At 37.6% G+C, this 25849-nt stretch overlaps 1 protein-coding gene across 6 annotated transcripts in view; it reads right to left on the bottom strand.

The window, feature by feature from the left end:
• The window catches only part of LOC124364352 (GTPase-activating protein skywalker), a 372369-nt gene that overhangs the window by 55757 nt on the left and 290763 nt on the right, over positions 1-25849 (bottom strand). For all 6 annotated transcript variants that reach the window (XM_046819744.1, XM_046819743.1, XM_046819745.1 and 3 more), the window contains exon 2: positions 7328-7516. In XM_046819744.1, the coding sequence (XP_046675700.1) occupies positions 7328-7516 (189 nt within the window). The remainder of the gene's footprint in view (positions 1-7327; positions 7517-25849) is intronic.

Here is a 25849-nt window from a genome sequence, read left to right as displayed (position 1 = left end):
TGTCATCTGAAACAATGGGTCAGGAAGGCGATGGTCAGCAGGAGGAAGAGGTAAAGGCATGCCGCTTCCGGCCCTATACAAACTTTAAACAAAGTTTAGGCTAGTTAAAACTTATTAATATAACAAAGTGTTTTATTCAGTTTTTATTATGTTTACTTCGTCCTGCAAGCAATGAATGTGTTTTGCACCATTCTTTATCAACAACCTTGTGCTACTTAGTTTATTTATCAATGGCAAGTTAATATCTGTCCGATGGGTCGGGCATTGGTCTCTATTGGTATTCTATTACGGAAGAGATATGAAAGAAGAGAAGGAGAACGAGAGAGGGTGCGAGGAAGGAAAGGGGTAAGATGGGGTTACGAGGCCTCGGAGACGGGCTCAGACAAAATGAGCGTAAAGTAAACCGGGAATTGCAAATGGAAAGAGAGTCGACGAAATAACATCTAAATTAATTCACTCTTCTGGGAGTGGAATCAACTCCATCTCCATTCGTAATCTGTTAAATGAACGCAATTAGAATTAACATTGCGTAAAATAATTTCATAATTAATTCAAGCAAATTTCCAAGATTATTATCTGTATTTTTAAACGTTATATATAAACCTGAATCGATTCCAAATTTTGGGCATTTTAGTTTATAATAAAACATTGTCAATCAATTTTTGATTCAAACTTTAGTAAAATATAATATAGAATAATAGTAGCAATGCCATAAAAAGTATAAATAGGCTCGTGAAATTCATTTTCTTTTAAACTCGTATTCTTTTACACATCATATTTAGCTTAAAAATAATATTAACCGCAATCAATACTCAGAGCACTTAATTTCTGTTTATAAAAATTTGGAGATCTTCAAATAGATATTTATAATCAACATTTGGAGATCAAAGATTTGCACGACTGTGTAATTTACAGTGGAGGTGGAAAACAATAGTACCCGGGTCGAGGTGCAATCATCAAACACATCTCAACTGATTGCAACAACAACAAAATCAGATCAGATGAAATGTTTTCTTTCCAGATTGTTATGTGTCAACTGACTGCGGTACAATCATCACATGAGTGGATTTACAGAGTATCACGTGTCCCTGTTCCTTACGGTTCTAACATCAAAATTTGTCATGTAAACCTTACATTACATCACGAGTGTAAACTATCGTAAATTAATAAGCTGATATAGGGTGGTTGGTTAGTGTGCTGAGAATAACTACGAGAGCAAAAATAGGGGTATAGTAATCGATAAAAATACCCTCATAAGATTAACATTGGATCTATTTGGGTGTATTTGAAATGCATCAGACACATCTAGAGTGTAAGAGCTTTAAGTTAATGTGAAATAAGTGTACTAGATCATAGATATAAATCCCTAAAATCGTCGTAGAAAAATCAATAAATTCTTGTAAATAATGTACTACAATGGTGCGAAACCCTTTTAAATTTCAAATTCAAATAACTTTAATATACCTTTTCCGAAGATAGGAAAAAGTTATGAATATTGAGAGTCGGTATTTTGGCCAATCTCGAATGCACGGCCAAGGGAAACTGCTTACTCCAAGGATATGATATTTCAGGGAAGAGGGGGGTCACTTTGAATTTCCAAATTGCAACCCCGTTCTTGTGACATGTAATTTAAAAGTTAATTTCAAAAAGAAACAGTATGACATGAACTAAACATATCTACGATAATCCTAGCAGAAGTTATGGGCTAACAACCCCTTAAATATATAACGTCTAGATTTATTCCAAACGGATTGAGATATAATGTACAATCTTCACCATACATAAAATTACTTTTTTGGGTTTTTTTAGGATAAAAAGATTCACCCCTTTTTCAAAATCTTTTCCTTCAATCTTCTTCTATATCATGTTTTGTTATCTGCATTCAATTTTCAATGACAAATGTTTTTAAATTTTTCTCATCGTCGAAGAAGACAACGAGTCCGGCACACAAAATGGTTATGGCAATCGGACGACTAAAGATTTTTAATTAGGAATGGACCTTTAAAATTACTAAATCGTATTAAGGACGACGCCGATTTGAAATTCTTTGGTCCTAAAAATTAGAAACTTCTTTAATTGATAGGAGTGTTCGATTTAATATGTATTTTATTTGCAATATGAGTCGTATAACGCATTATGAAAAACCCTCAACCTTAACATTCCCTGAATCCAATTTTGTTTTAATCATCAAGAAGCACAAAGTGGTAATATTAAATAATTAATAAACAATTCACAACGTTGCACTATTGGTACTATACTATCATCAAGGATACCAGTTAATTTAGTTCTCTACTATACTGGCCATCACCTCGTGCTTAGAACGTAATGTGACTGTAATCTGTGTTTTTGTCGGCTCCACCCCGTGGATAATATAGTGAATTTCGTATGAACAAAAAGAGGCGGAGAAGATTGATGTCTTGTGGACGTTTAGGAAAGTGAGTTAAGAGAATTGCGAAGCCATTTATCAGTGTCTCTGGGCAGTATGCGGGTGTAGTAGCGGTCGCGACAACTTGGCGAGTTGACACTTTCAATAACACTACAGTCATCTGTTTCTGTTTGAATATAGGCAAAAACTCGCAATTGACAAAACCTTGATCTTTTATAAAATACCGGTGCTCACACTTACCATAATAATTTCAGGCTTCTTTGTTTAAACTCTCTGAGCGTCCATCATATTTTGTCAAATACGCACCTGTTTGTGACGTTTTACAGACTCGACTTGTAAAATTTATAATAAATCTAAATAGTAACTTAAATATAAACTGTTAAATAGCACATTTTTTACAAAGAACTGTGCTTTTAGACTATGTAACTATGAAGTTAGAAAAACATCATTCTTACTTTAGAAATAAAAAAAATTGTAATTGAAATATCAGAATTCAGAATAGCCAAAATGTAGAATTTGTCCTGAAGACATAAATGTATGATGTTGAACAGTTTATATTATTAAAATCCTTTTTTTATGTACTTTGATGAAAAAGCACCCGTTTGGAATTTGTCCTACTTGCGGTAGTTACATTAATACATTGATATAAAAATGTCCTTACTTTTTTGTACTATACTAGCTTAAACCCGCGGCTCCGCTCGCGTGGCAGTAGAGAGGGCTACATCAATCAAGCATCAGAAAAGAAATACTCTTTTATTACGTTTTTTCCTTATTTAATTACTACTAATACATAAGCATATCAAATCATTATCTATTATTTGTTGTAATTTTTGTGTTTGGTCGTATTATTTTGTATATTATTATAGATAAATTTTATGTAGTTTACTTTTATACTTTATAAAATATTTTATGCCTATCTTTGTTGTGTTTTCACAGATGCAAAGCCTACACAATGTGTGTAGAAACCACGGTGAAAAGCAGTACTAACTGCTGGTTTAGATATAAATTATCAGGAAATATTAAACAGACAGGAAGAACAACGATAATAAGGGCAAAATCCATATCGATTATAATCACGTGCCCTACGCATTACGTAACATGGGCTAGCTAGGGTAGTGATTGATTGGCCAGGTCGGGACGGCCAAGAAACTTATCCAAGAAACTTATAAAAATTTAAACATCCATTAGGAATATAAATAGAGACCACTTGATGATTAAATTTCCAACTCTGTTTACAAAGAACAGCTGATTAAAAATTTGAAAAGACTCTTTCACTTAATAACATATGTTTGCTGCAATGCATTTCTTACGGGTATTTCTGTAACCAGTGGGGCGGAATCCTGAATCGGGAAAGGGATAAAAAGTATCCTATAACCTTCTACAGATCAAGACGAACAAATTTAAAAAAAAAATTAGGCGAATCCGTCCAGCCGTTTGTGAGTGATGCTGTTACACATGAACAGTTTCATTTTTATATATATAGACAAAATATATAGCAGCAATACAACATTTAGAACACCCTACTAGTAGCAGATTTTACCGTGAACACAGAAATATACATAGCTGTAAGATTTTTTAGTAATCGTTAATATTTACATATACAAAGGAAGGTCAAAACAGTGAATATATTTTATGAAAAACAAACAATATTTAAACATACAATAATATAATTTCTAACAATTAGTAACTACATAACGAATTGAAAAGAAAACAAGCACAAAATAGACATTAAGCAGCGAAATTCACATGTTCGTATGTAAGCAACAACAAACAACGCATAATTGGTAACAACAGCTGTTGAAAACTATGTAGACTAAATGTTCGATTTCGGTAGTGTTTCTTGGAATTACAAGAAATCTAAAGAAAAAGATAAATTCACGGGCTTTCGAGCGTTATAAGTTATAATACGCTTTGATCGGTATTAGCGTAGCTATAATAAATTTAAGGGATGAATGTTTGATGATGGCATTTAGTAAAAGTCCGAGTCGCAAAACATATTGACGATGGACACAATAAGGGAGTTTATTTATTATTGACAATAAATTATTTGAAAGAACAATGGAATTTCTGACACTTGCCAATATTATATGCTGCAAAAATATAATATTACGTTTAGAGCATTGGAATCATCTTCTTCATCAGATGTAAAAACCTTAAGGCATACATATGGTAAAGCACCCGCAAGGCTGGCGGGCGACCATACCAATAGGAAGAGGTATTTTCTCCAGTCTTCCACCGTCGCTGGGGGGTTACATTCGTGTTATGATTCTCCAGTTACGTTGGACCCTCAGACATATGTTTGAGCTTTTTGGACCACGTTTTCAACTGGTATCCACGACTTCGGTGAGTTAATGATAGAGCGTACAGTCCCACGTCCTGCTGGAAGGACCTTCCGGAAGTACTTTTTGTACGCAGCGTTCCGTCCTGCCAGCAGGACTTAAGGCACTTATGGCGAATGTTTGAACTGTCCTTCCAGCAGGACGCGTCCTTCCGGCAGTACTTTTGGTAACCAGAGCGCATTAGTGGCAGTAATACTTCAGATATGGTGTTAGGCGAACAATAAACTACTGTAAATTTTGTAAAGGTGCAGGAAAGAGGCCGTCGGTTTCCGTAGACCAGTAGTTGCGGCGGACCGCTAACATATTTATACTCATGGCGTACAAAATACCAATTGACTTGAAAAACTCATGTCTCGAAATTGGTTTTCTTCTATCCCTCAAATGAGCATTTGAACAAACTAAAATATGGTTTATATCATCAATGGGGGAAAAAATTAGCCAAAAATCCGTTTCATTGAGGGATAGAATTTCTCGATTAGTATTGAGCAAGTGAAAACGAGGTTTGTATTGATGGTCCTTGAATTGATCAATATTTACATGTTTACCAATGTCCCACTCAGTGTCATTAACTAAAACTAAGTTTGAATTATTATAGATTTCCTCTGCATCTGCAGGTAAATCAATAATATTGTTTGATCCGCTATCAAGGTCATCTTTATCATTAGATTCATCGGATGATGATGACGACGAACTGTTTTCAGCACTGGTCAGTTGAACGGTAGTCTTCCTCCTTTTACTTTTCTGGGCATCATCTGAAACAAAGAAATTGTTTCAGATGATTCCTTTTTAATAATAAACAAACAAACATTTATCCGAACTTTTAATGTGACAAATATTACGAGTTTTACGTATGCCAAAAGTCCGTCATTTATACTTGTCCCCTTTGAAACTATCCTGGTAATGAATACCTTTACTATTCAAGTACGACCAAAATATACTAAGAAACCCAGTTTTTAATTTATCAACTATTAATAAATGGTAGAAAGTGAAAAGTTTTCTCTTACCTGATAGCGTTGCAGGTGATATGAGCTGGCGGGGTAGGCCTATAGCGGCGCTGGCAGCAGGCGTCACACCGGCAGCGATGACAGCTCGAACATCACTCGAGAACAAGTCTTTTAGCAAACATCTAGTTGTGTTTTTGTCAATGTCCCACAGAACTGTTGCACAACTACACGTCACTTTAATTACAGTAACATTACACTTAGTGGTATAATAACTACTACCAAATAACGAGCTACTCCATGCATTTCCACTATTTGGAGTATCAAAATAAGTAGCGAAAACATACACACGGTCACCCTTTCCTATAATCGCCGCCATTTCTGAACGGTCAGAGCTACCAACTTCAGACTTGCATGCGCTAATTCGTTACATTTCCCTCTTTCTAATGGGACCAAGAACGGTTCTGCCAGCAGGACTTTTCGTCCTCGTGTAAGCAGTTGAACTACGTCCTCAAATGAGAACGTAACGTCCTGCCGGCAGTGCCTTGTACGCTCTATCATTAATCGCCACATACTTACTAGATTTTTACAATATTTTTTATTCTTAACCTTATCCCTTAAGGTTTTTGACACCTAATGAAGAGCATAGATTCCAATCCTCGAAACGTAGTACTCTATTTGTATGTAACAAATAACGATGGCAAATGTTCGGTACACGAAAATAAACCCCCAGCATGACACAGTTTACAGCACGATCCAGCAGCCAGACATAGTACTATTATTGACTGGATCAGCGCAACAACAACAAATCTATTGACTGGTTATAGTTACTAACACCAGAGAAACGTATAGATTTAGACTGTCGTTGACTAGCTTATTTTGTAAATAAGGTTACTTATGTTATTTCCACAAGCTAAAACCAAGTTTACACTATATGTCTAGTGCAGCCCTTGTCAATCAACCAATTAATTATACATATCAACATGTCACAGAGCAATTACACGTTTGAACATAGAGCTTTTCCAATAAACTAATATCATTTCAGACATGTGCAAACCTGTAGGTTATTCCCGTTTTTGAATGTACAGTAACAGGTTATATAGACCGATACATGATTAGACACGTTTGTAGATTTGCATTCTACATTTAATTGGATCAATTATAAACTACTTGTTTTGGAAAACTATAAATTACACGCATTGAAATTGTAACAGCGTTATTCACCTTTTTTTAAATAAATTGCACAAATCGTCAAAGGAATTACGTCTGATGTGTGCTGCATAAATAAAAGGGTTGTATTGTATAGAACTTGGCATTTAGATTTCCTGGTATTTTTGTGCTCATTGCGATTTAGAGACTAGTTGAATGAAACGTGTTACGATTATTGTCAACATCCATGATGCTGAATTCCATTAAATGTGACACACGTTAGTGAAAAGTTACGGCTAATGATTGACGTGTACTAAGATTGTCCTGTTTGGGCGGTAATTTTCATCTTGGACTCGCGAAAGATTAGTTTCGATGATATAAGAAGCGGCTAGTTTTGCATGCTGCAGTCTTCAACATCGCACTTTCAACTGTTTCTGCTACAGTTTTCTGCAGCCCTGGTATGGCGAACATATCATATAACACGTTACTCAACACAAGAAGGATGGACTTACCGGACATGAAGTGCAGAAGTAGGGCCGCGATGGGGTAGATGGCAGGGCTGTAGGTGATGTCCGGACAGGCGAACCCCAGCACGCACACCACCCTGTCGGTGACATTGCGACCCTTGCGGGTCAGGTGGTAGCTCAGCCGGTGGGCCGAGTCCACGAACGGCGGTAGCAGGATCGGCTTGTCCGGCAGCTCTGCAACACAATGAAATAAACTGTTAACGCCATAGCTTTGTCGTTAAAGGTCTTAGCAATGAGCTGGGCGGTCTGTTTCAATATAATATAAATGAAAAAACAAACCAAGCATTCAGTGTTTAAACAGTTTTAAATATACGTGCTCGTATGTATCTCCTAGCTACGTTACAAGATAAATAGTACTGTATTTTTAACTGAACACAGTACGTGCATCCATGGACGTCTGTTCCATATTGCCTAATTGACCAAAAGTAGGTTTGGCTGACTGATTAGGCAATACCTCTGGTGAATTGATCAAACAAGTGTTTGACTAACGACTGAGACAAATTTTCTGGCTAGTTAGTCAGTCAGGTGGCTAAATGACCATACAAGTCTTCTGGTTGGACATGTATGTTCCATGTGCCTAACATATTGCCTAATTGACCAACAGTAGGTTTGGCTAACTGGTACGTCATGCCTTCCGGTTAAATTATCAGACGGTACATACTGGTAATTTACACCTGGGTAACTGATTAGACAATACTTCTGACTAATTGATCAAAAAAGCCTTTGGCTAACGGGCCAACCAAATTTTCTGGTTAGTTAGTCAGACAGATGGTTTAATAGTCACACAAGTCTTCTGGAAGGACAGGCCCCCTGGCTAATTTATTAGGTGGGTCTTTTGGATAACGGTTACTGCCAGCAAATAAACCCTGAAGTACTTGTGGCTAAATGATCAGAAGTATCCCGGCTAATTAATTAGACAAGTCACATGGCAAAATGATCAAACTGGACTTACGTCTAATATCTGTCTAGATCCACCCTTGGACACCTTCAAAATTATCGAGAGCATCATAAGAACTTCCATATAGCGTGAACCATTCAGGTATTTTCGCTAAAACTTGCAAAAAAACTTAATATAAAAAGAGAAAAAATATTAAACACTGTTGAAGCGCTCTTATTGTTGAACACATCAAAAATAGACTTGAGGATACCTCACTAGTGAAAGGAGTAAAGTAGTTCATAGAAAACGACAAATATAAAATGTTACGCGACTAAGTTTGAAATGAAATACTATTACGCCTACGCATATAAACTCTTTAATCCACGCGAGTTTACGATGTTGCCGCTACGCGTCGTTAATTCACCCGAACAGCTGACCCGTGTGTGCCGGCCAGTGTGCCAAACTTCTCACTTGTCACAACACTTGAGAACTCGCAGTGTTTCACGTAAACCAACATACAGCTTTCAGTGACAAGAATATACACGTTCCACAACAGGCAGCGCACTTCAAACAGTCGCTAATTTAGTTTCCAGTGTTTGGCTAATTGCGTGTCAACCCATTCTGGAACCTTTTCACATTAGTATACTGCTATGGATATTGCGATTATCTCGTAATATAATTTCTGATCTAATTTAGCGACTTGTAAGAATCCATTCCAATTGTATCACAATATTTAGTGCCAGTTTTTAACTCTATCGATTTTGGGATTTTTCGCTATCAATAGTCTATATCATACTGAACCACAATATTTATAAATATACCGTCAATCCACGGCTAACAATTTTTCGAGCATATTTTTTATTTATTTTTGTTTAGTTTTCCTTCAAGTTATATATATATATATATATATATATATATATATATATATATATATATATATATATATATATGTATATATATATATATATATATATATATATATATATATATGTATATATATATATACGCCCCTTCACAATGTAGTTCATACTAATGTTGACAGATTGTGCAGGGGCGTATCCAAGGTAAGGAAAGAGGGAGTGAAGGAAACAGAATTTCTCCGGACATTTGCCATCGTTTAGTAACCTATCAGGTGTTAGAATACTGATTTTTTGTTTCCCTAAACGATGGTAAATGTCCGGAAAAATCCTGTTTTCTTCACAATCCTTCCATTGTAAAAATCAACTTCAAACAAATAAAGGAGGGAGTGTTCCAACGATCAATCTAAATATTTTTATTTAACAACACTGAAGAAGGATGACTTTGAATCCTACAATATGCGTGTACCTTTAGTTGCCAATAACGTTTGCTTCTGTATAATTAACCTTTCTAATGATGAAAACTAATTATTAATACTAGCAGCAACCATAAAAAGCGATTACAGCACACTGATTTACACAGTTATTCCCCTCTGTTCCCGGAAATGAGATTTTGAATGTACCGCGCTGAGATTGCCAAAGCTGATACAAGCAGAGCACATTGGAATCATACGTATAATTATACATTTGTTAAAAGAAAAATCACACTTTAGTAACAAACAGTCTGGTAAAAGTATATAATTATGTATTATACCAGCAAAGTAATTTAATTATGTTTCTTACGCATTCAATATGATAATATTCTCATATCAATTTCTTATATTTTTGTTCAAATACAACACCAAGTGTTGCGTCCTTTGTTTTTCCCAGAAATATTCACTTCTGGCTGGTGTACACGTCTTGGTTGAACCCACACTGGGTACAGCAAAAACCGATGTCACTTAAATCTGGGCAACGTTATGGATGTCCAGGAGCGGCACATCACTAACCTCAAGCGTTGAGATATTGGGGTGCAAGGGTTGATGGATAGGTCTAGTCTACTGACGGTTGGAGTTGGTGAAGCTCCAGAAGTGTTAACGGCTGTTGCTGCCTCAGACATAAGGGCACAAGGGCGTACCGACCCCTGTCTGCTTTGACTGGAAAGGCTGGATCAAAGTTGGCTTCCCTTTCTGCCGAGGAGACTGGGATCAATGCTCTAAATCATTCTTCATTCATAGATCTTGACAGGATGCGACCTCTACCCCTAACCTTGCCCATCTAGAATATCTTGTCACTCAGGAAGCAGAGCAAAGGCCCTTTTACGACTAAATGCAATTTCTACTCTTCTTATCAGAAGAGAACAAAAAAGTGCTGCGTAACAGGTTTCGCTGAAGTTACATGTAAAACTTCCAAGTCTATGGCTAATTTAATTCTTGAGATGTCCGTATAAAGATATCTACAGACGAATAATCACACAGAATAGAAATTTTACAGGCGTCCAGGAGAAAAAAAGGAGATATTGTGCCAGCCTATCGAGCGATAGGTTACAACGTCGCTCAGCAAAATTCCATGGAGAGATATGCACCATCATAGAAGTCACAATTTTCTATGTACCATCCAAAATTTAAAGTCAACAAATGATATGTTCTTCGAGATATCTTGTCTATGATACATCCACATTTTTATTTATCAAGTTGGATTTCATAGCAGTGTTTTATGTAATAAAAGCCAACACAACACATGACAATATTCCATGTGCTGGAGTAGTTCAGCTACTTGAGTTAGTGTCACGTATTAAAATGACATAATTTTACTCCGTTCACTAACGCTAATTTTAGTAGGCTTCACTAACGCTCAGCCAGTACTGCATTACCCGACTTCCCTAATATATAACGAATCAACAGGATACACAAACATATTTGGAAACAATAACACACTTTTTACCTAATTTCTTAAAATGAGTTTATTCGTACCGAAATATTAAATGCGATTATAAGTTGCTAATCAATACAAATCAGTTTTCAACATTTGTGCCCAAGCTTTTGTTAGTGGGGAGCACACGGGTTAGGTTAAATGCCAGTAGAAACGGTATTCATCAAAATAGCAATGGTCGAGGTGAACAATAAAACAGAACTCCTCTCAACCGTGTCACAATCATCGCCGAGCCAATAAACGTTCTTGTTCGAGAGGACATCGTGCATCGAGAGGGCACAGCAATAATAACGAACACGCAACACTCGAATGAATACCGAACAATTCTGAATACATTGAAAATGCAACTGGGGAGACCGAATTACAATTTCTGTTTGCAAATAACAACGAGGCACAGAAATGTTTACACTCGCTGCATGTGAAGAGCACTTGGCGCCGGTTCATATTCCGTATATGAAGAATATAGAATATAACATCAAACTTACTACCTGATGTGTGATGATGGGGGAAGGGGAAGAAATATTGTAAAAAACTATTTTACAGCTGAGAAAAACAAAATATATGTTTTATAAACTTATGCGATTAAAAAATAGTTCCCCTGTTTTCCACTAGTTGTCTTCGTGGTATCACACAGGCTGGAGTGCTCGAATTAAGTACATATTCATCTATTTCCTATAATTAAGAACCTAGATTTCACTCCTCACAACTCTACTGTTCAGTTTTTTTTTTTAACATATAACGATGGCAAATATAAAAAGTCCTAATATCCTTTTAAAAGACAAATCAATGTTTTCTCCTTGTTCTAAAGTAACTTAAAAACAGATAACATAATCATACAACTGAACCCTTCCAATAATTGATCCACTATCTCTAACACAATTTAATATAGACCAATTTCCGGAGGTTAAATAGTAAATTTTCCGAAATTACCCCTTTTTATATCTGATGCTTGGCCTTTAAGCTTTAAATTGTCAGTTACTATAAATAGTAAAAATTGTTCGTGTGCTTTAAAATTGCCAATTACTTAAAATAGTAAAAATTGTTCATGCGCTAACCCCTCATTCAAAACATAAAAAATTAGATTCATGCGTAACCCCTCATTTTAATCATAGAAGTTAAAATTCTCTCGAATTTGTTAAAAATCCAAAGTTTTTTAAGTTATTTATAACCATCTATTGTGAACATTTTTGTGATGTGTTAGTTTTGTATGTCCCCACAAAGCACGGCCTGTTAACAGCAGTGAGTGGCATCGTTGCGACTTTTGTCAAGAATGGATATCGAATGGATACCATCGAATGGTCGCACAACCGAGAGAAGGAAGTAACAGACAGTCGCGTCTCGTCGTGTAAAAGAAGGGGCGATAAGTTCCGTGTGACACTGCGCCCTGGCATGACAAACAGTTGGCAATACTGTAGTAATTAGTTCAACTAACCATGTCACGTTTTCAGCCTCTTGTTCTCGCTTCGGATTTACCGACCGATAAATGGTATCTATTTTTAATCTTCGACTTATTCAACCTCTACGGTTTCTGTTTGAATTTTTTTAAATCGATGACTGATCAAATTATGAGTGATTGATGAAATCGTTGTGATTTCACGTCCAAGAACCAAATTCTTAACGTACAATTTCACATTGTTATATTTGAGGGATCAACGTAGGCTTACTAATCCCTTAACAGGAAAAAAACGGCAAGTAGTAAAATAGATCTATATTTCTTCAGGTTTGGCACAATAATTCGTTTTAGAAACAATACTAAAAATAGCATTGAAAAGAAGAACTAGAAAAGATAAGACAATATTAAGACCACCTCAAGACACAAAACATGAATTTATTTGCATAACATACAGCACTTTCTCGAACCAAATATGGAAAAAAATAATACAAATAAAACTGTCACTCACAGAACAAGCAAAAAACTATCCCAAATTTTAGGAAACTCTAAAGACAAAATTTTAAATGACAATAAATCAGGAATGTATAAAAATTGGATGCGATAACTGTGACAAAATGTATATTGGACAAACAAAATGAACAATTAAAACACGATTTAAAGAGCATTTATCACACACAAAATACGCAAGAGTTGACCAATCTGCTGTAGCCAAGCACTGCATTGAATCACGACACAAAGAAGTAACAAAACCAATGAACTTAAATACTTGGCAAAAACACTACACATAAACAGAAATAAAGAAAAACTCACAAACAATGAACAGAGCCCTACTGGAAAATCCAGACTTCTTTCTTCTCAATTTATTCGAAAATTAAACTTTAGTCACATCTATTTTTTCATACTGGCTGAAATATTTCCAAAATGTTTGAATTTGCATATTTACACCATAAGGTATTTTAATATTAATTATAAAAAATAATGTAAATATTTATTTGTGGAGTTGCCTGATGATGAAACCTTGGTTTCGAAAGACCTCGTCCTAAAAATAAACAATTTGATAAAGTATTGTTTTTATTAACATTTAGTAATATTTAAAAAAATTCAATTGCTCCAAGAGTTTCAATTCAACACGCTTTCGAGTAGTTGGAGACAAATAGGAAGATAAGATAAATTCTTTGAAATGGTTCCAAAAACATAATTCAAAAGCCATTACTTTCTCCAGAACCCAAACTAATGGGTTGCACAGCCTAAAAGGTGAGTCGAGGGTATAGGGTGGAGGGTATAGGGGTGGAGGGTATACGGGTTGAAGGAGGAGGGAAGGGTGAAGCTGTTACATGTGCTGTCGCTTAGCAACTAACTGATGACTTCTGGTGTTATCTCTGAAAGTGTCCTTCCAAGCGGCGCGCCGCAGTCTCCAGCGTATCCTGGGCGTCAAGTTTTCATCGCAAACCTTGTGAGCCAACTACATGACAACACAACCAATGGCTTCTCCTTTTAAGTCTTATTCTGCCCGTCCCCATGGGTCACTGGCCTGTGCGAGGATCTATAACCCGATCTAAAGTCCTACGCCTTAGACCGCTCGGCCATCGGCACACCCTTGTTTTCTTTCGTACACAAAAGGTCCTCTCTAGTTACAGACTGCTTCAAGGATAGTTAGTTAATGCAAAACGCCCTGCACAAATTGTATCCTCACATATCTCCTGTTTTTGTCCTGTCTGATTTACAAAGAAGCGAATGTAGGTATCTCCAGCAGGGTTCATTACTGGCTAGTGTATACTTCGCAGTTCGACATACTCTTGGCGTGAGGGAGTACCATGTTCAGGTTGTACTCATCATCAAAAACAGAGGTAGCCAGCTAGACACAACTGAGATGTGCCCGTTCACCCACCCAAATAGTCTTTACATTATATGGGATGTAAGAGGGAATATCAACAGAGGCAGCATCTATACCAAGTATTCCCATCCTGAACATCCTGTTTAGGTCCTTTTAGGACTGGGTGCGTTGAGAGATCTCCTCAGGTTCTTCTCCTAAATGAACAACAACAATATCAACGTGAAGCAGCTCCCGAGTGAGGCATGTTCTCGTAAAACGAGGATCTGACCACATAGCGTACAAAGTACCTATTGGACTGCTACTTGATGGAATAAACTACTCTGGAACAGAGCGACTGTGTCCTTCCTAAAGTACATGATGGTATGGTTAAACACACTGGGGGACTATTGCAATACACTTAAGTCACAAGGGACTTTTGCACACCCCGGAAGTATACCATGAGGCCAACCAGTTTACGGTTTCAGCAGATCTATAAACCACTGAAAACAACCAATCAACCTCCTGTGGAAATGTACCACCCTTGTCCAAACTACCAAATATGACGTAGCGCTCCCTTTGCAGGACAGTCAAAGAGCGGGTGTTCAACAGTTTCCTCCTGATCGTCACACATTTTTCAGAGTGCATCCTCCCGAAGAATGTCAACTCTGTGAAAATGCTTCCTCAGGTAATCATGTCCCGTAATCGGACCCATAACCCGAGAAGATATCTGCTTAAGGAGAGACGGTCTGACCGCTACCCTAAGGGAAGGCGACTGTAGTACCATCATGCTCAGACACGGGTGCAGCCTCTACCTTCCCTCGTGTTCAGCGTGAACTGATTTCGAGACAACCCCAAAGGATTCACGCCTACAAATACCACAGAATGGTTAAGGTCATGTCATGTTAGACGCTTCGTTCAAGTTGGCCTGGGCATGAGCTATTTCGTTTCAAGAGATCTCCTTATGACCAGGAACCCAACAGTCGCATTGATAATCCTGCCAAGGGAACGAACGACTTGATAGCAATCCCAGACCAGTTTGGAGTTGAACACACAAGTCCAACGCCCTTAATGTTGCCTGGCTATTTGTCAATATGCCAATCGTTTTACTCCTATGCAGCAGACGTAGATTCTCGCGTGCACATTCCATTCTGGCTGAGACTTCTACTTGAAAGACTGGTATAGGGACCCATAGGGACCACCAGCTCCCTACATGGTGTCACTCCACCACAATTCCAGCGCTTGTTGTACTTTTTGTATTAAAGCCGTCCGTAACCATTTAAGCTCCGCTGGTGGTAGAGGTTTCTTTCCCTCCGACCATGCCTCCTTAGAGGTTATAACAACACTAAAGGATTTGTCGAAGGAAAATCTCTGCTGCCTCAGAGATCAAGTGCAGAGCATTCCCCTCAATCAGGATGCTAATAAAGAGATATTCACTGGATTAGCTCAATAACAAAGTAGTCTGAACTATGTTGGACGTTTATAACATTCGTCGACCAATTATTACTTACATAGACCTCTGTAAGGACCACTTTCAATCGTAAGGACACCCACAAAAATTATGTACAGAATCGTTAAATCCTATTTACTTATGATTTACGTTGACAGCTTATACCAAGAGTTACTAAGATGGTGTTGACACAATATACGAGGCTGCTGCGATGTACTAGCATGGAAGGGGAGGGGTAGAGCATGATTGACATTATCTAACGACTTCAGCGACAGCTCCTTATCTCCTTATCACAGCAGCTGTCACTTTACATTTCTTTGGTACTTCACTCCGCTTAGGCGAGCAGGTACTTCACATAACTTGCGCGATGAAGCGACAATATTTCTGATCCATACAATGTCATACTTAAGTATAGCGTGCCATTGTAAAGCACAATAACTAAGAATAAAGACCAGTATACCCAGTTGATTAGTGCTTATCCCCAATCTGGAAAATCTGAGCGATTCAGTTACATTAAAAATAATATTGGCCCATAATGATTACAATCAAGTAGCATAGGGAAATTAGTTCTATTTCAAAAAGTCATTCCATTATCGTTAAAACCGTAGATTGCAAAATCCCACCGGTTGGATACATTACTAAAGCGACATTACACAAGCACAGAACATTAAATATTATATTTTGTCTAGTTAAAGTTTCGACATTGTTACACAATTCCCTCTTGTACCGCAAACTTCAGAAGCTTGTTCTTCGATTCGTAGACGAAACACTGGTCTTCATTTACATTCGTCACACGAATATGAGACAAAATAAATTGGACATACAGTGCAAAAGTACAATACATGTTTAGAACGATTGCTAAATACATTATATATAATAAATTTTCCATGATTGTTCTAGTTTATACACATTAAATAGCGTTTATAAATAAAATATTCACACATCGTATTTTTCGGATTCCAATAATATCTCGTTAATTACGATTATGGGCAAATTTCCGACCCTGCAGTGTCAATCAAGCACTAAAGTACTGTATTATAAACTGATGAAAATTCTTAAATCCAAATGTTTATTGCTGATATGTTTCCAGTGCTGTCTTCCGACTAATGTTACCGTTTATTCTATATTAACTCGAGTGCAAAATGATCAAAGACCGTTATCACATCAGACTGCCTTACAGCGTCCCTCTCTATCTCTTCACTTTCTTCACGTTTGGAAATTTGATATTCTTACAAAGTTTCGAGCACCTACTGACTTTTCAATACTCCGCGGTAAATTCACACAAGTTTAGCCTAAAAACTTAAAATAAACATAAATGAAAACCAGATGAGTGTACGAATCATATATTACTGGCAGACAAAACGTCGTGTCTTAAAAGGTAAACTTCAGTAGGAATAACTCCAAAAAATTAAATAGTGAGTGGACTATTGGAGAAACAAATAAAAACAATCCCAAATAAGGTAAATTTTACGAAACATTTAAAAGGCCAGATGTTCAAATGGAATATATTTTGGAAACATATTTTAGATTTCAATTGGAAATCAAAGTAAGGGTTAAAATAGATTTTCTTACTATGGGTATATACATTAAAAACCTAAACAATATTCTGTGTAGGTAGGCCTACAGTGTATACGTGCACCACTGACTTGACTAGCCTTGAACCAGATCTACAGCAGAGCGTGCCAGATCAAGACAAGACGGGAAGGGCCACACATTAGCCTAGGTGTAGGTAGGCCTACAGTGTATACGTGCACCGCTGACTTGACTAACCTTGAACCTGATCTACAGCAGAGCTTGACAGATCAAGACAAGATACGGAGTGCCGCACTTTAGCCAAGGTGTAGGTAGGCCTACAGTGTATACGTGCACCGCTGACTTGACTAGCCTTGAACCTGATCTACAGCAGAGCGTGCCAGATCAAGACAAGATACGGAGGGCCGCACATTAGCCAAGGTGTAGGTAGGCCTACAGTGTATACGTGCACCGCTGACTTGACTAGCCTTGAACCTGATCTACAGCAGAGCGTGCCAGATCAAGACAAGACACGGAGGGCCACACATTAGCCAAGGTGTAGGAAGGCCTACAGTGTATACGTGCACCGCTGACTTGACTAGCCTTGAACCTGATCTACAGCAGAGCGTGCCAGATCAAGACAAGACACGGAGGGCCACACATTAGCCAAGGTGTAAGAAGGCCTACAGTGTATACGTGCACCACTGACTTGACTAGCCTTGAACCTGATCTACAGCAGAACGTGCCAGATCAAGACAAGACACGGAGGGCCACACATTAGCCAAGGTGTAGGAAGGCCTACAGTGTATACGTGCACCACTGACTTGACTAGCCTTGAACCTGATCTACAGCAGAGCGTGCCAGATCAAGACAAGACGGGAAGGGCCACACATTAGCCAAGGTGTAGGTAGGCCTACAGTGTATACGTGCACCGCTGACTTGACTAGCCTTGAACCTGATCTACAGCAGAGCGTGCCAGATCAAGACAAGACACGGAAGGGCCACACATTAGCCAAGGTGTAGGTAGGCCTACAGTGTATACGTGCACCACTGACTTGACTAGCCTTGAACCTGATCTACAGCCTTGACAGATCAAGACTGACTTTAGCCACCAGACACCGCTGACTTGACTAGCCTTGAACCTGATCTACAGCAGAGCGTGCCAGATCAAGACAAGACACGGAGGGCCACACATTAGCCAAGGTGTAAGAAGGCCTACAGTGTATACGTGCACCGCTGACTTGACTAGCCTTGAACCTGATCTACAGCAGAACGTGCCAGATCAAGACAAGACACGGAGGGCCACACATTAGCCAAGGTGTAAGAAGGCCTACAGTGTATACGTGCACCGCTGACTTGACTAGCCTTGAACCTGATCTACAGCAGAACGTGCCAGATCAAGACAAGACGGGAAGGGCCGCACATTAGCCAAGGTGTAGGTAGGCCTACAGTGTATACGTGCACCGCTGACTTGACTAGCCTTGAACCTGATCTACAGCAGAGCGTGCCAGATCAAGACAAGACACGGAGGGCCACACATTAGCCAAGGTGTAGGTAGGCCTACAGTGTATACGTGCACCGCTGACTTGACTAGCCTTGAACCTGATCTACAGCAGAGCGTGCCAGATCAAGACAAGACGGGAAGGGCCGCACATTAGCCAAGGTGTAGGTAGGCATACAGTGTATACGAGCACCGCTGACTTGACTAGCCTTGAACCTGATCTACAGCAGAGCGTGCCAGATCAAGACAAGACGGGAAGGGCCGCACATTAGCCAAGGTGTAGGTAGGCCTACAGTGTATACGTGCACCGCTGACTTGGCTACTCGCCAGTCATCGATTGAGTCTCCTCCCTCCACCCCCTCACTACGAGTTACCCTCGCCACGATGCATCTCTTTACCCATGTAAAGAGCCTTCAGTTTTCATCATAAAATACACGACTTGCTTTCAAATAGCTGTAGCTGTCACACCACTCGCTCATTAATTACACCGCTAATTAACCAAATAAGCATCGGTTTTGCCAGACTTTTAACGATAATTGCTATAATTTAAAACTACGGAAAGGGAAAAAGAATCGTACACATAATTATGCTTTTTAAAGTGATTGAAAAACGCGATATACAACTATAATCTGGTACTGCGATGAACTAACTGCTTCAGCTACTTAAAAAGGCATTGTTTAACATGCTCAAATAAAATATTAATCCGTAAAAATATTTAAAAGTTCTCTCAGGGTTTGAAAACCCATCATTTTACGGAATATAATAGTTATTTACTTTGTTTTTCAGGACAAAGGCATACTTTATTGTGGCGCAATCAAGTTTACCAGTCGTGGCGAAGTAAAAAAATCAAATTAGAACACAATTGTTTTTAATAAAAACTAAATAGTGTGCTTAAATATAAAATATATTTAAAATCACTCAATTACATCCATTTTTGCAACATTGTCACACATTATCACTTTATAGCCCTTAATTAATGCAGTATCAAAATCACCTGTTTTATGGAGTGTAGTGAAAACGACAACATTTAACTTTAACGAATGATAAAACAAAATTCGGCTAAAAAATTAAGTAGCACACAATGGTCAGTGTCAGCAAAGGCATTCCTGACACATTTGACATTCGTTTTTGTCATCGACGTATAGAGAAAACGTTTATAAATTTATGATATCGATGGAATCTTTGCTGTTATTAGTTTACGACCCCTTTGAAACATCCAAATGGCAATTTAAATTAATCCAAGGAAACTTATGAGTAGAGACCGAACCTCCACTACGGGCCTGAACTGGGAATGGGACAGACAGGCAGATAGATAAGACATCAAGGAGTGTTACCTGAGAAGTATCAGTCTGACTACGATGGTTTCTATTGCAATGCACGAGTATAACGAGTATAAATAACGAGTCCATATCAGGTAGAACAGATCTGAGTACTCTGCAATATCGTGTTCTTCAAGTATCAGGGTACCAGAGGCCTCGGGTATCAAGATAATAGAGGCTTCAGGTATCAGGATAACAGAGGCTTCAGGTATCAGGATAGCAGAGGCATGCCAGAATGTTAAATATTACATTGCAGAACTTCACAAAAGAGCGCTTTATCCAAGTATTATCGATAATAACGATTATCGATTGTATACAAACAGGAGCTCATTTACCAGTCCATTATCGGCTGCGAAACGTAGTTTCATACTTCAACGAACAACAAAGAGAATGTTTGTGTTCAATTTACGTATATTTTCTACTTTAACAGGGCGGAAATTTATTATCAATAACGGAAAAACGTTATAAGATTTTTATATTCTGTGAAAATCTATTTTCCCCTCCTGATAATAAAAATAAAATTATTATTTATTTTAAAGGTTACTGCCGTTTCTAAAACATCTAGCTTTAAAACCGATTCAATTAGGTATTCCAGTCAAATATTCAGCAAATTAAGCACTGTCCGTATAGAGTACGCATTGTTAAAGTAGCAAGAATCAATAACGTTCTCAAATTTCTACTAAACGATTTTTTATTGAAAGACTAATAATATTTTTTTATTAATAATATTAATAATTGTATAGTTAAAAATGACAACAATTCTGTACTGACCTCGGCGGTGAACGGTGCGCGCATGTCTTATCAGTGATTTGTAATAAACAATACCTTATTGGCATTTTGTGTTGGTTTTTTATTTGTTTTTGTAGTTTTTTTTTTGCTACTTAAGTAGTCCAAACGAAGCACAATACTTTTAATGAGGTGATTGTTTTTACACTAAAGTAAATTTAAGTATGACATGCAAATGTTTTAAAATTTTAAAAGTTTATACATTTTCAAAACAACCCCCCAATACCTTTACTTTAGAGAACATTTCCTGGACCCATCTTTGAGCTTGCTGGTTAGAAGTGTGCACAAATTTAATAACTAAGGCGTGTCCAAAACTCAGAATCTATTTTGTTTTAAAATTAATTTTTGGTAAAACAGATTTTGACAAAAATATAAAGAATATATTATTAGAATCCATATACGGTACCTATAAAAGTTTAATAAAAAAGTATACTCTTTTAGTTTTTATGATCTTACAACATATTACTGAACATTCTCTCACCATGTCAGATTGACATCGAATGAATTCACTAATATAAACTATCACGTTTTCATATTGCGCGAGGCAGAGAAAAATTACAGTATGGACGATCAGGCACCCTTCACACACCACAGACAATCAACCAGTGGTGGATTTACCAAATGGTCCACTAGGTCCGGATCTACTAACAACATCATCCCCAGGGCTATTTCCACAAACCCCACAAACAAGTTTTAGGGGAAGCTGCAAAGTTTGTGTCGAGCCAAGGGACCCCAGAAAGGTAAATCCACCACTTGTGATATCATATCGACACTGATCAATCATTAATCCACATCCTGTTTGGAATATTGAATTTACTATCGTAAACAATAATAATAACCAACTGTTCACCAAAGTCGGACCACTTGGGTTGAACGTTAAAAAGAGTTGCATCTTCCATCTACAAATCTGTTTGGCTCCACCAATCTCTACATCCGTTTTCTTGGCGTACACACTCGAGGCCGGGTAGAATTACCGGTTCACCATACACGTACTGTAATCTAAATTCAAAACCAATCTGTTAGCGAGACACGATGCAAATGGGGTGTTATCGACGTCACCAGATTAAATCTCACGCCTCCCAGCGATTGACACGAAAACAACCCTCAGTTCAAACATTACATTACGAAAGCTCAATGTGGAAACAGTTATTGTTTACCATTGCATTTTTTCATACTCATGACATATTTGTGAACACACATAACATAAAAATTTATTTTATTGAAAACGAATCCATTACTGACATAACATTAATAACAAAGTCAGCATTCCTATTGTAGAAACAGCACAAATATTACCATTGTTTACAGAAATAAAACAATAATACGAGGACGGAGTTGCCTGAATCTTTCCTCATTTATATGACACCTCAGAATAAATGTTTGAGTCGTGAGATTTGGCCGCGAATGGTTCAGGTGTTCGAATAGTCCAATATATACAAGGATTCGGGATTGATAAAGGGAGAAGGAGGAGGGGGGAAGGTCCGAATGTTTTCTCTTACAAACTTTCTGCCGATTGGAGAAAACCAAGCGTGGAAATCCTGTTGTCAGTTGTCGCAGTATGTCGAATATTTATATCTCGCCTATATTTAAATAGTACTATACAATTCATAATATAATCTATGTACGCCGGCACTCTCGTTGTGTATCAGCTAATCAAGTAGTTGAATGTTAGACTACACAACGTACCTTCGCTCATTTTACACATCGTTTACTCTCATACACACGCGCCACCGTGCGTCGTAACTCATATATGCTCATCGTTTCAATAATAGCACAGCACATAGCTTGTAGGATTATCAGAAAATCATTGTGTACTCCAGTTTTTGGATTTACACACATTAGCCGAGAGGCGTGTAAAAATACTCATCTTAAATCTTTTACAGTTTAAAGATATACAATTTAATTACCGAACATGAAAATAATCTAAATCGCTTCGACCGTTAAAATAATGAAGTGAATTATGTTTTCAAATAAATTTCCAAAGCATTGATCGCTGCCGTTCATTCAGTTGTGCATTGTTGACTATTCACTAAAAACCTCAATGTGGGCCATGTCTTGTCACAATAAAACTGCTCTAAATCAGTTATTTATTATTCGATTTAAATAATTTTGGTGTAATTAGAATTGTGATAAAATCCTCTAAAACTATTATTCTTGTAATTCTTTTAAAAAATTGCTTGGTTTTTAATGTTTACAATATTTAAAGGCCGCCATTTGAAAATACTTTTTTCAGTAACTAATCTTGTAAACATCTGAGCCAAATTTGGTATAATTTAATTTATTATTTTTTAAGGCATTAATTTTGTAATAAAAACACACAAACAGATGAGAAACTAAGCATCCCATATTCATATGATGAAATATGTTTGCCTTGATCTGAGCAATTTCGTGATAAAGGTCCGTATACGTATACCTTTGTCCAAAGAGTTACGGGACACCAGCTAACTTACCAATATAATAAAATCATCGAACTGGTATCCATTACCCACGAGGAAACATTCAGACATAAACATAATTACTTAAACTAACTGTTACAGACAGAAGGTAGACACTTTATCACCTACGCATCAACAGAATTACCTGTTTGGTATATTTTACACCAATGTGAAAAATTTTACGGGAGTTATGGCTGAAAACTAATGTCACCAGGAAAGTCATTCTAAAAGCTTCAAAATAATAATCAATTATATTGATTTACGAATAAGACCATTAAGTACAAAATATCATTAATGTAGATTTGCAATCAGGTTATCGAATAGCAGCAGGTTTTTAAAACGGATAAATTTATCAATTTTTAATTGTATTCCATTATTTTAAAACATTGTATACAACATACATAAAGTCATACTGATGTTACAATAAAGAATCAAATAGATTTATCTTAAAACACTGGCAAGATGGTTGAGCTATTGTTTTATTTTAGAGCCAATTTGTTTGAGGTTAACAGGTGTTAATAAATTACAAAAGTACGCATGAAAATATTACGTTAGACTATTTCAATATTTCAGTTTCTATAGAAGGATTGCTGTGATACTCATTTCAGTACTAAATATAATCGAAATGCATGCATACAAAATATTGCATATGGTATCATATGAAATGGTAACATTTCGCAACAATACCAACCGCAATATTGAGGGCCACAATGGCCACTCTACGTGTATCAATCAGGTCAGCGGACTATTTCTAGAATCTCGCGTAAGGGCTCGGGAATTCGTTTACAGAATCTCGCCGTTGCATCAGTCCGCGATAGGTTATCGCCGGCGGCAAACAAATCAAATTTACCGATCGAACACAACAAACAACCGGGTAGAAGTGGGCTGCCAATAATAGCACGGTGTTCTACACTCCATCACCGAGGCGTCCGTCAGTGCCAGCTGATTCTTGTCGCTGATTGGAACTAATCAGCTGATCGTTCACGTCTCAGTGGCTCGTCTCGTGGTGTCAATGTTGCTATTCATTATCTGCCCCCCCCCCCCACCCTACACTCCATCACCGATGCGTCCGTCAGTGCCAGCTGATTGGAACTAATCAGCTGATCGTTTACGTCTCAGTGGCTCGTCTTGTGGTGTCAACGTTGATATTCATTATCTGCCCCCCCCCACCTACACTCCGTAACCGAGGGGTCCGTTAGTGCCAGCTGATTCTTTTCGCTGATTGGAACTAATCAGCTGATCGTTCACGTCTCAATGGCTCGTCTCGTGGTGTCAATGTTGCTATTCATTATCTGCCCCCCCCCCAACCCTACACTCCATCACCGATGCGTCCGTCAGTGCCAGCTGATTGGAACTAATCAGCTGATCGTTTACGTCTCAGTGGCTCGTCTTGTGGTGTCAATGTTGATATTCATTATCTGCCCCCCCCCCACCCTACACTCCGTAACCGAGGGGTCCGTTAGTGCCAGCTGATTCTTTTCGCTGATTGGAACTAATCAGCTGATCGTTCACGTCTCAGTGGCTCGTCTCGCGGTGTCATTGTTGCCATTCACTATCTGCTCTTACCCGCGATATGGCAACATCCAGCGTTACCTTGTTAACAGACACTTTATAGAGCATCTCATGGACTTTTAGTTTTACAGACTTGTCATAAAAACGTGGTATAAATAGTTCTAGTCAGCGCACTGGCATAAAACATTGTAATGACTTCCGGTTGTTAATTTGAGTTTGAGTGGTATAAAGGGCTTAACAGCCCTACTCCGCCGCTTCAACAAAGGCATCCATTCACTAACTCATTCATTCATTGTCTCGTTCTTTTGACTCTTGAAAGACGATTGAATGATTGGTGGATTGTCTTGCTAACAAATCTTCATATTGTGCACACTGCTCGGATCTTATAAATACAGATCATTGTTTGTTTTAGGCGGGTCTTTTTCATATGATAAGGTCGTTGAGTATATGTTTTTCCCGAAAAGAAGGAAAATAGAATCTGGACGAAGAATAAAAGGCATTTAAACTAATTTTAGGCAATTTTGTAATCCGACTTAAGGAAAATCCAACTTAAAGATAAGGGTACTTCTTTTTACGGTATTTACAGGAAGTATGACATAAGGAAATGTCATTTTTACTGAAATATGGCTGAGTAAATTGTATATTTTTTAGCTTTAGTTCACATTTCGAATAAATACTCTTAGGAATCACACCCTTATTGTCAGCCGTATCTCCGTGGACCTGATTTGAAGACGAGCCAAATTACTACTCTCAAGGTCTGCAATGCCTCCTTGAATGATATTTTTCGCGTTTTTCCTTTCTTAAAAATCTGTGACTGTGAAATTAAATGCGACTCAAGCGAAAACAGACTGTAATGCCTTTAACGAAAAAGGACAGTATCTCAGCCGATGCACTGAGTGGAAGGTGACTATAAGTTGACAGAAAGATGGAATAAAAGTGAAAAGGGGTGTGACAATCGATTGTCCACGATAAGGATGTGCAACCTAGAGATTAAAAAAATTAAAATGATTGGTGTTTTAAAATTATACTAACAATTTACTGATTAAACATACTTTGTTATATTATACAAAAGATTTGAATCCATCAAAGTGATGAATGTATAACTACTAACTTATTCTATGTTTTCTTAGTCTTATCTTTTCAA

Source organism: Homalodisca vitripennis, chromosome 6 (genome assembly GCF_021130785.1).
Source record: "Homalodisca vitripennis isolate AUS2020 chromosome 6, UT_GWSS_2.1, whole genome shotgun sequence".
NCBI classification, from domain to species: domain Eukaryota; kingdom Metazoa; phylum Arthropoda; class Insecta; order Hemiptera; family Cicadellidae; genus Homalodisca; species Homalodisca vitripennis.
This window is presented reverse-complemented; position numbering and strand designations above follow the sequence as displayed.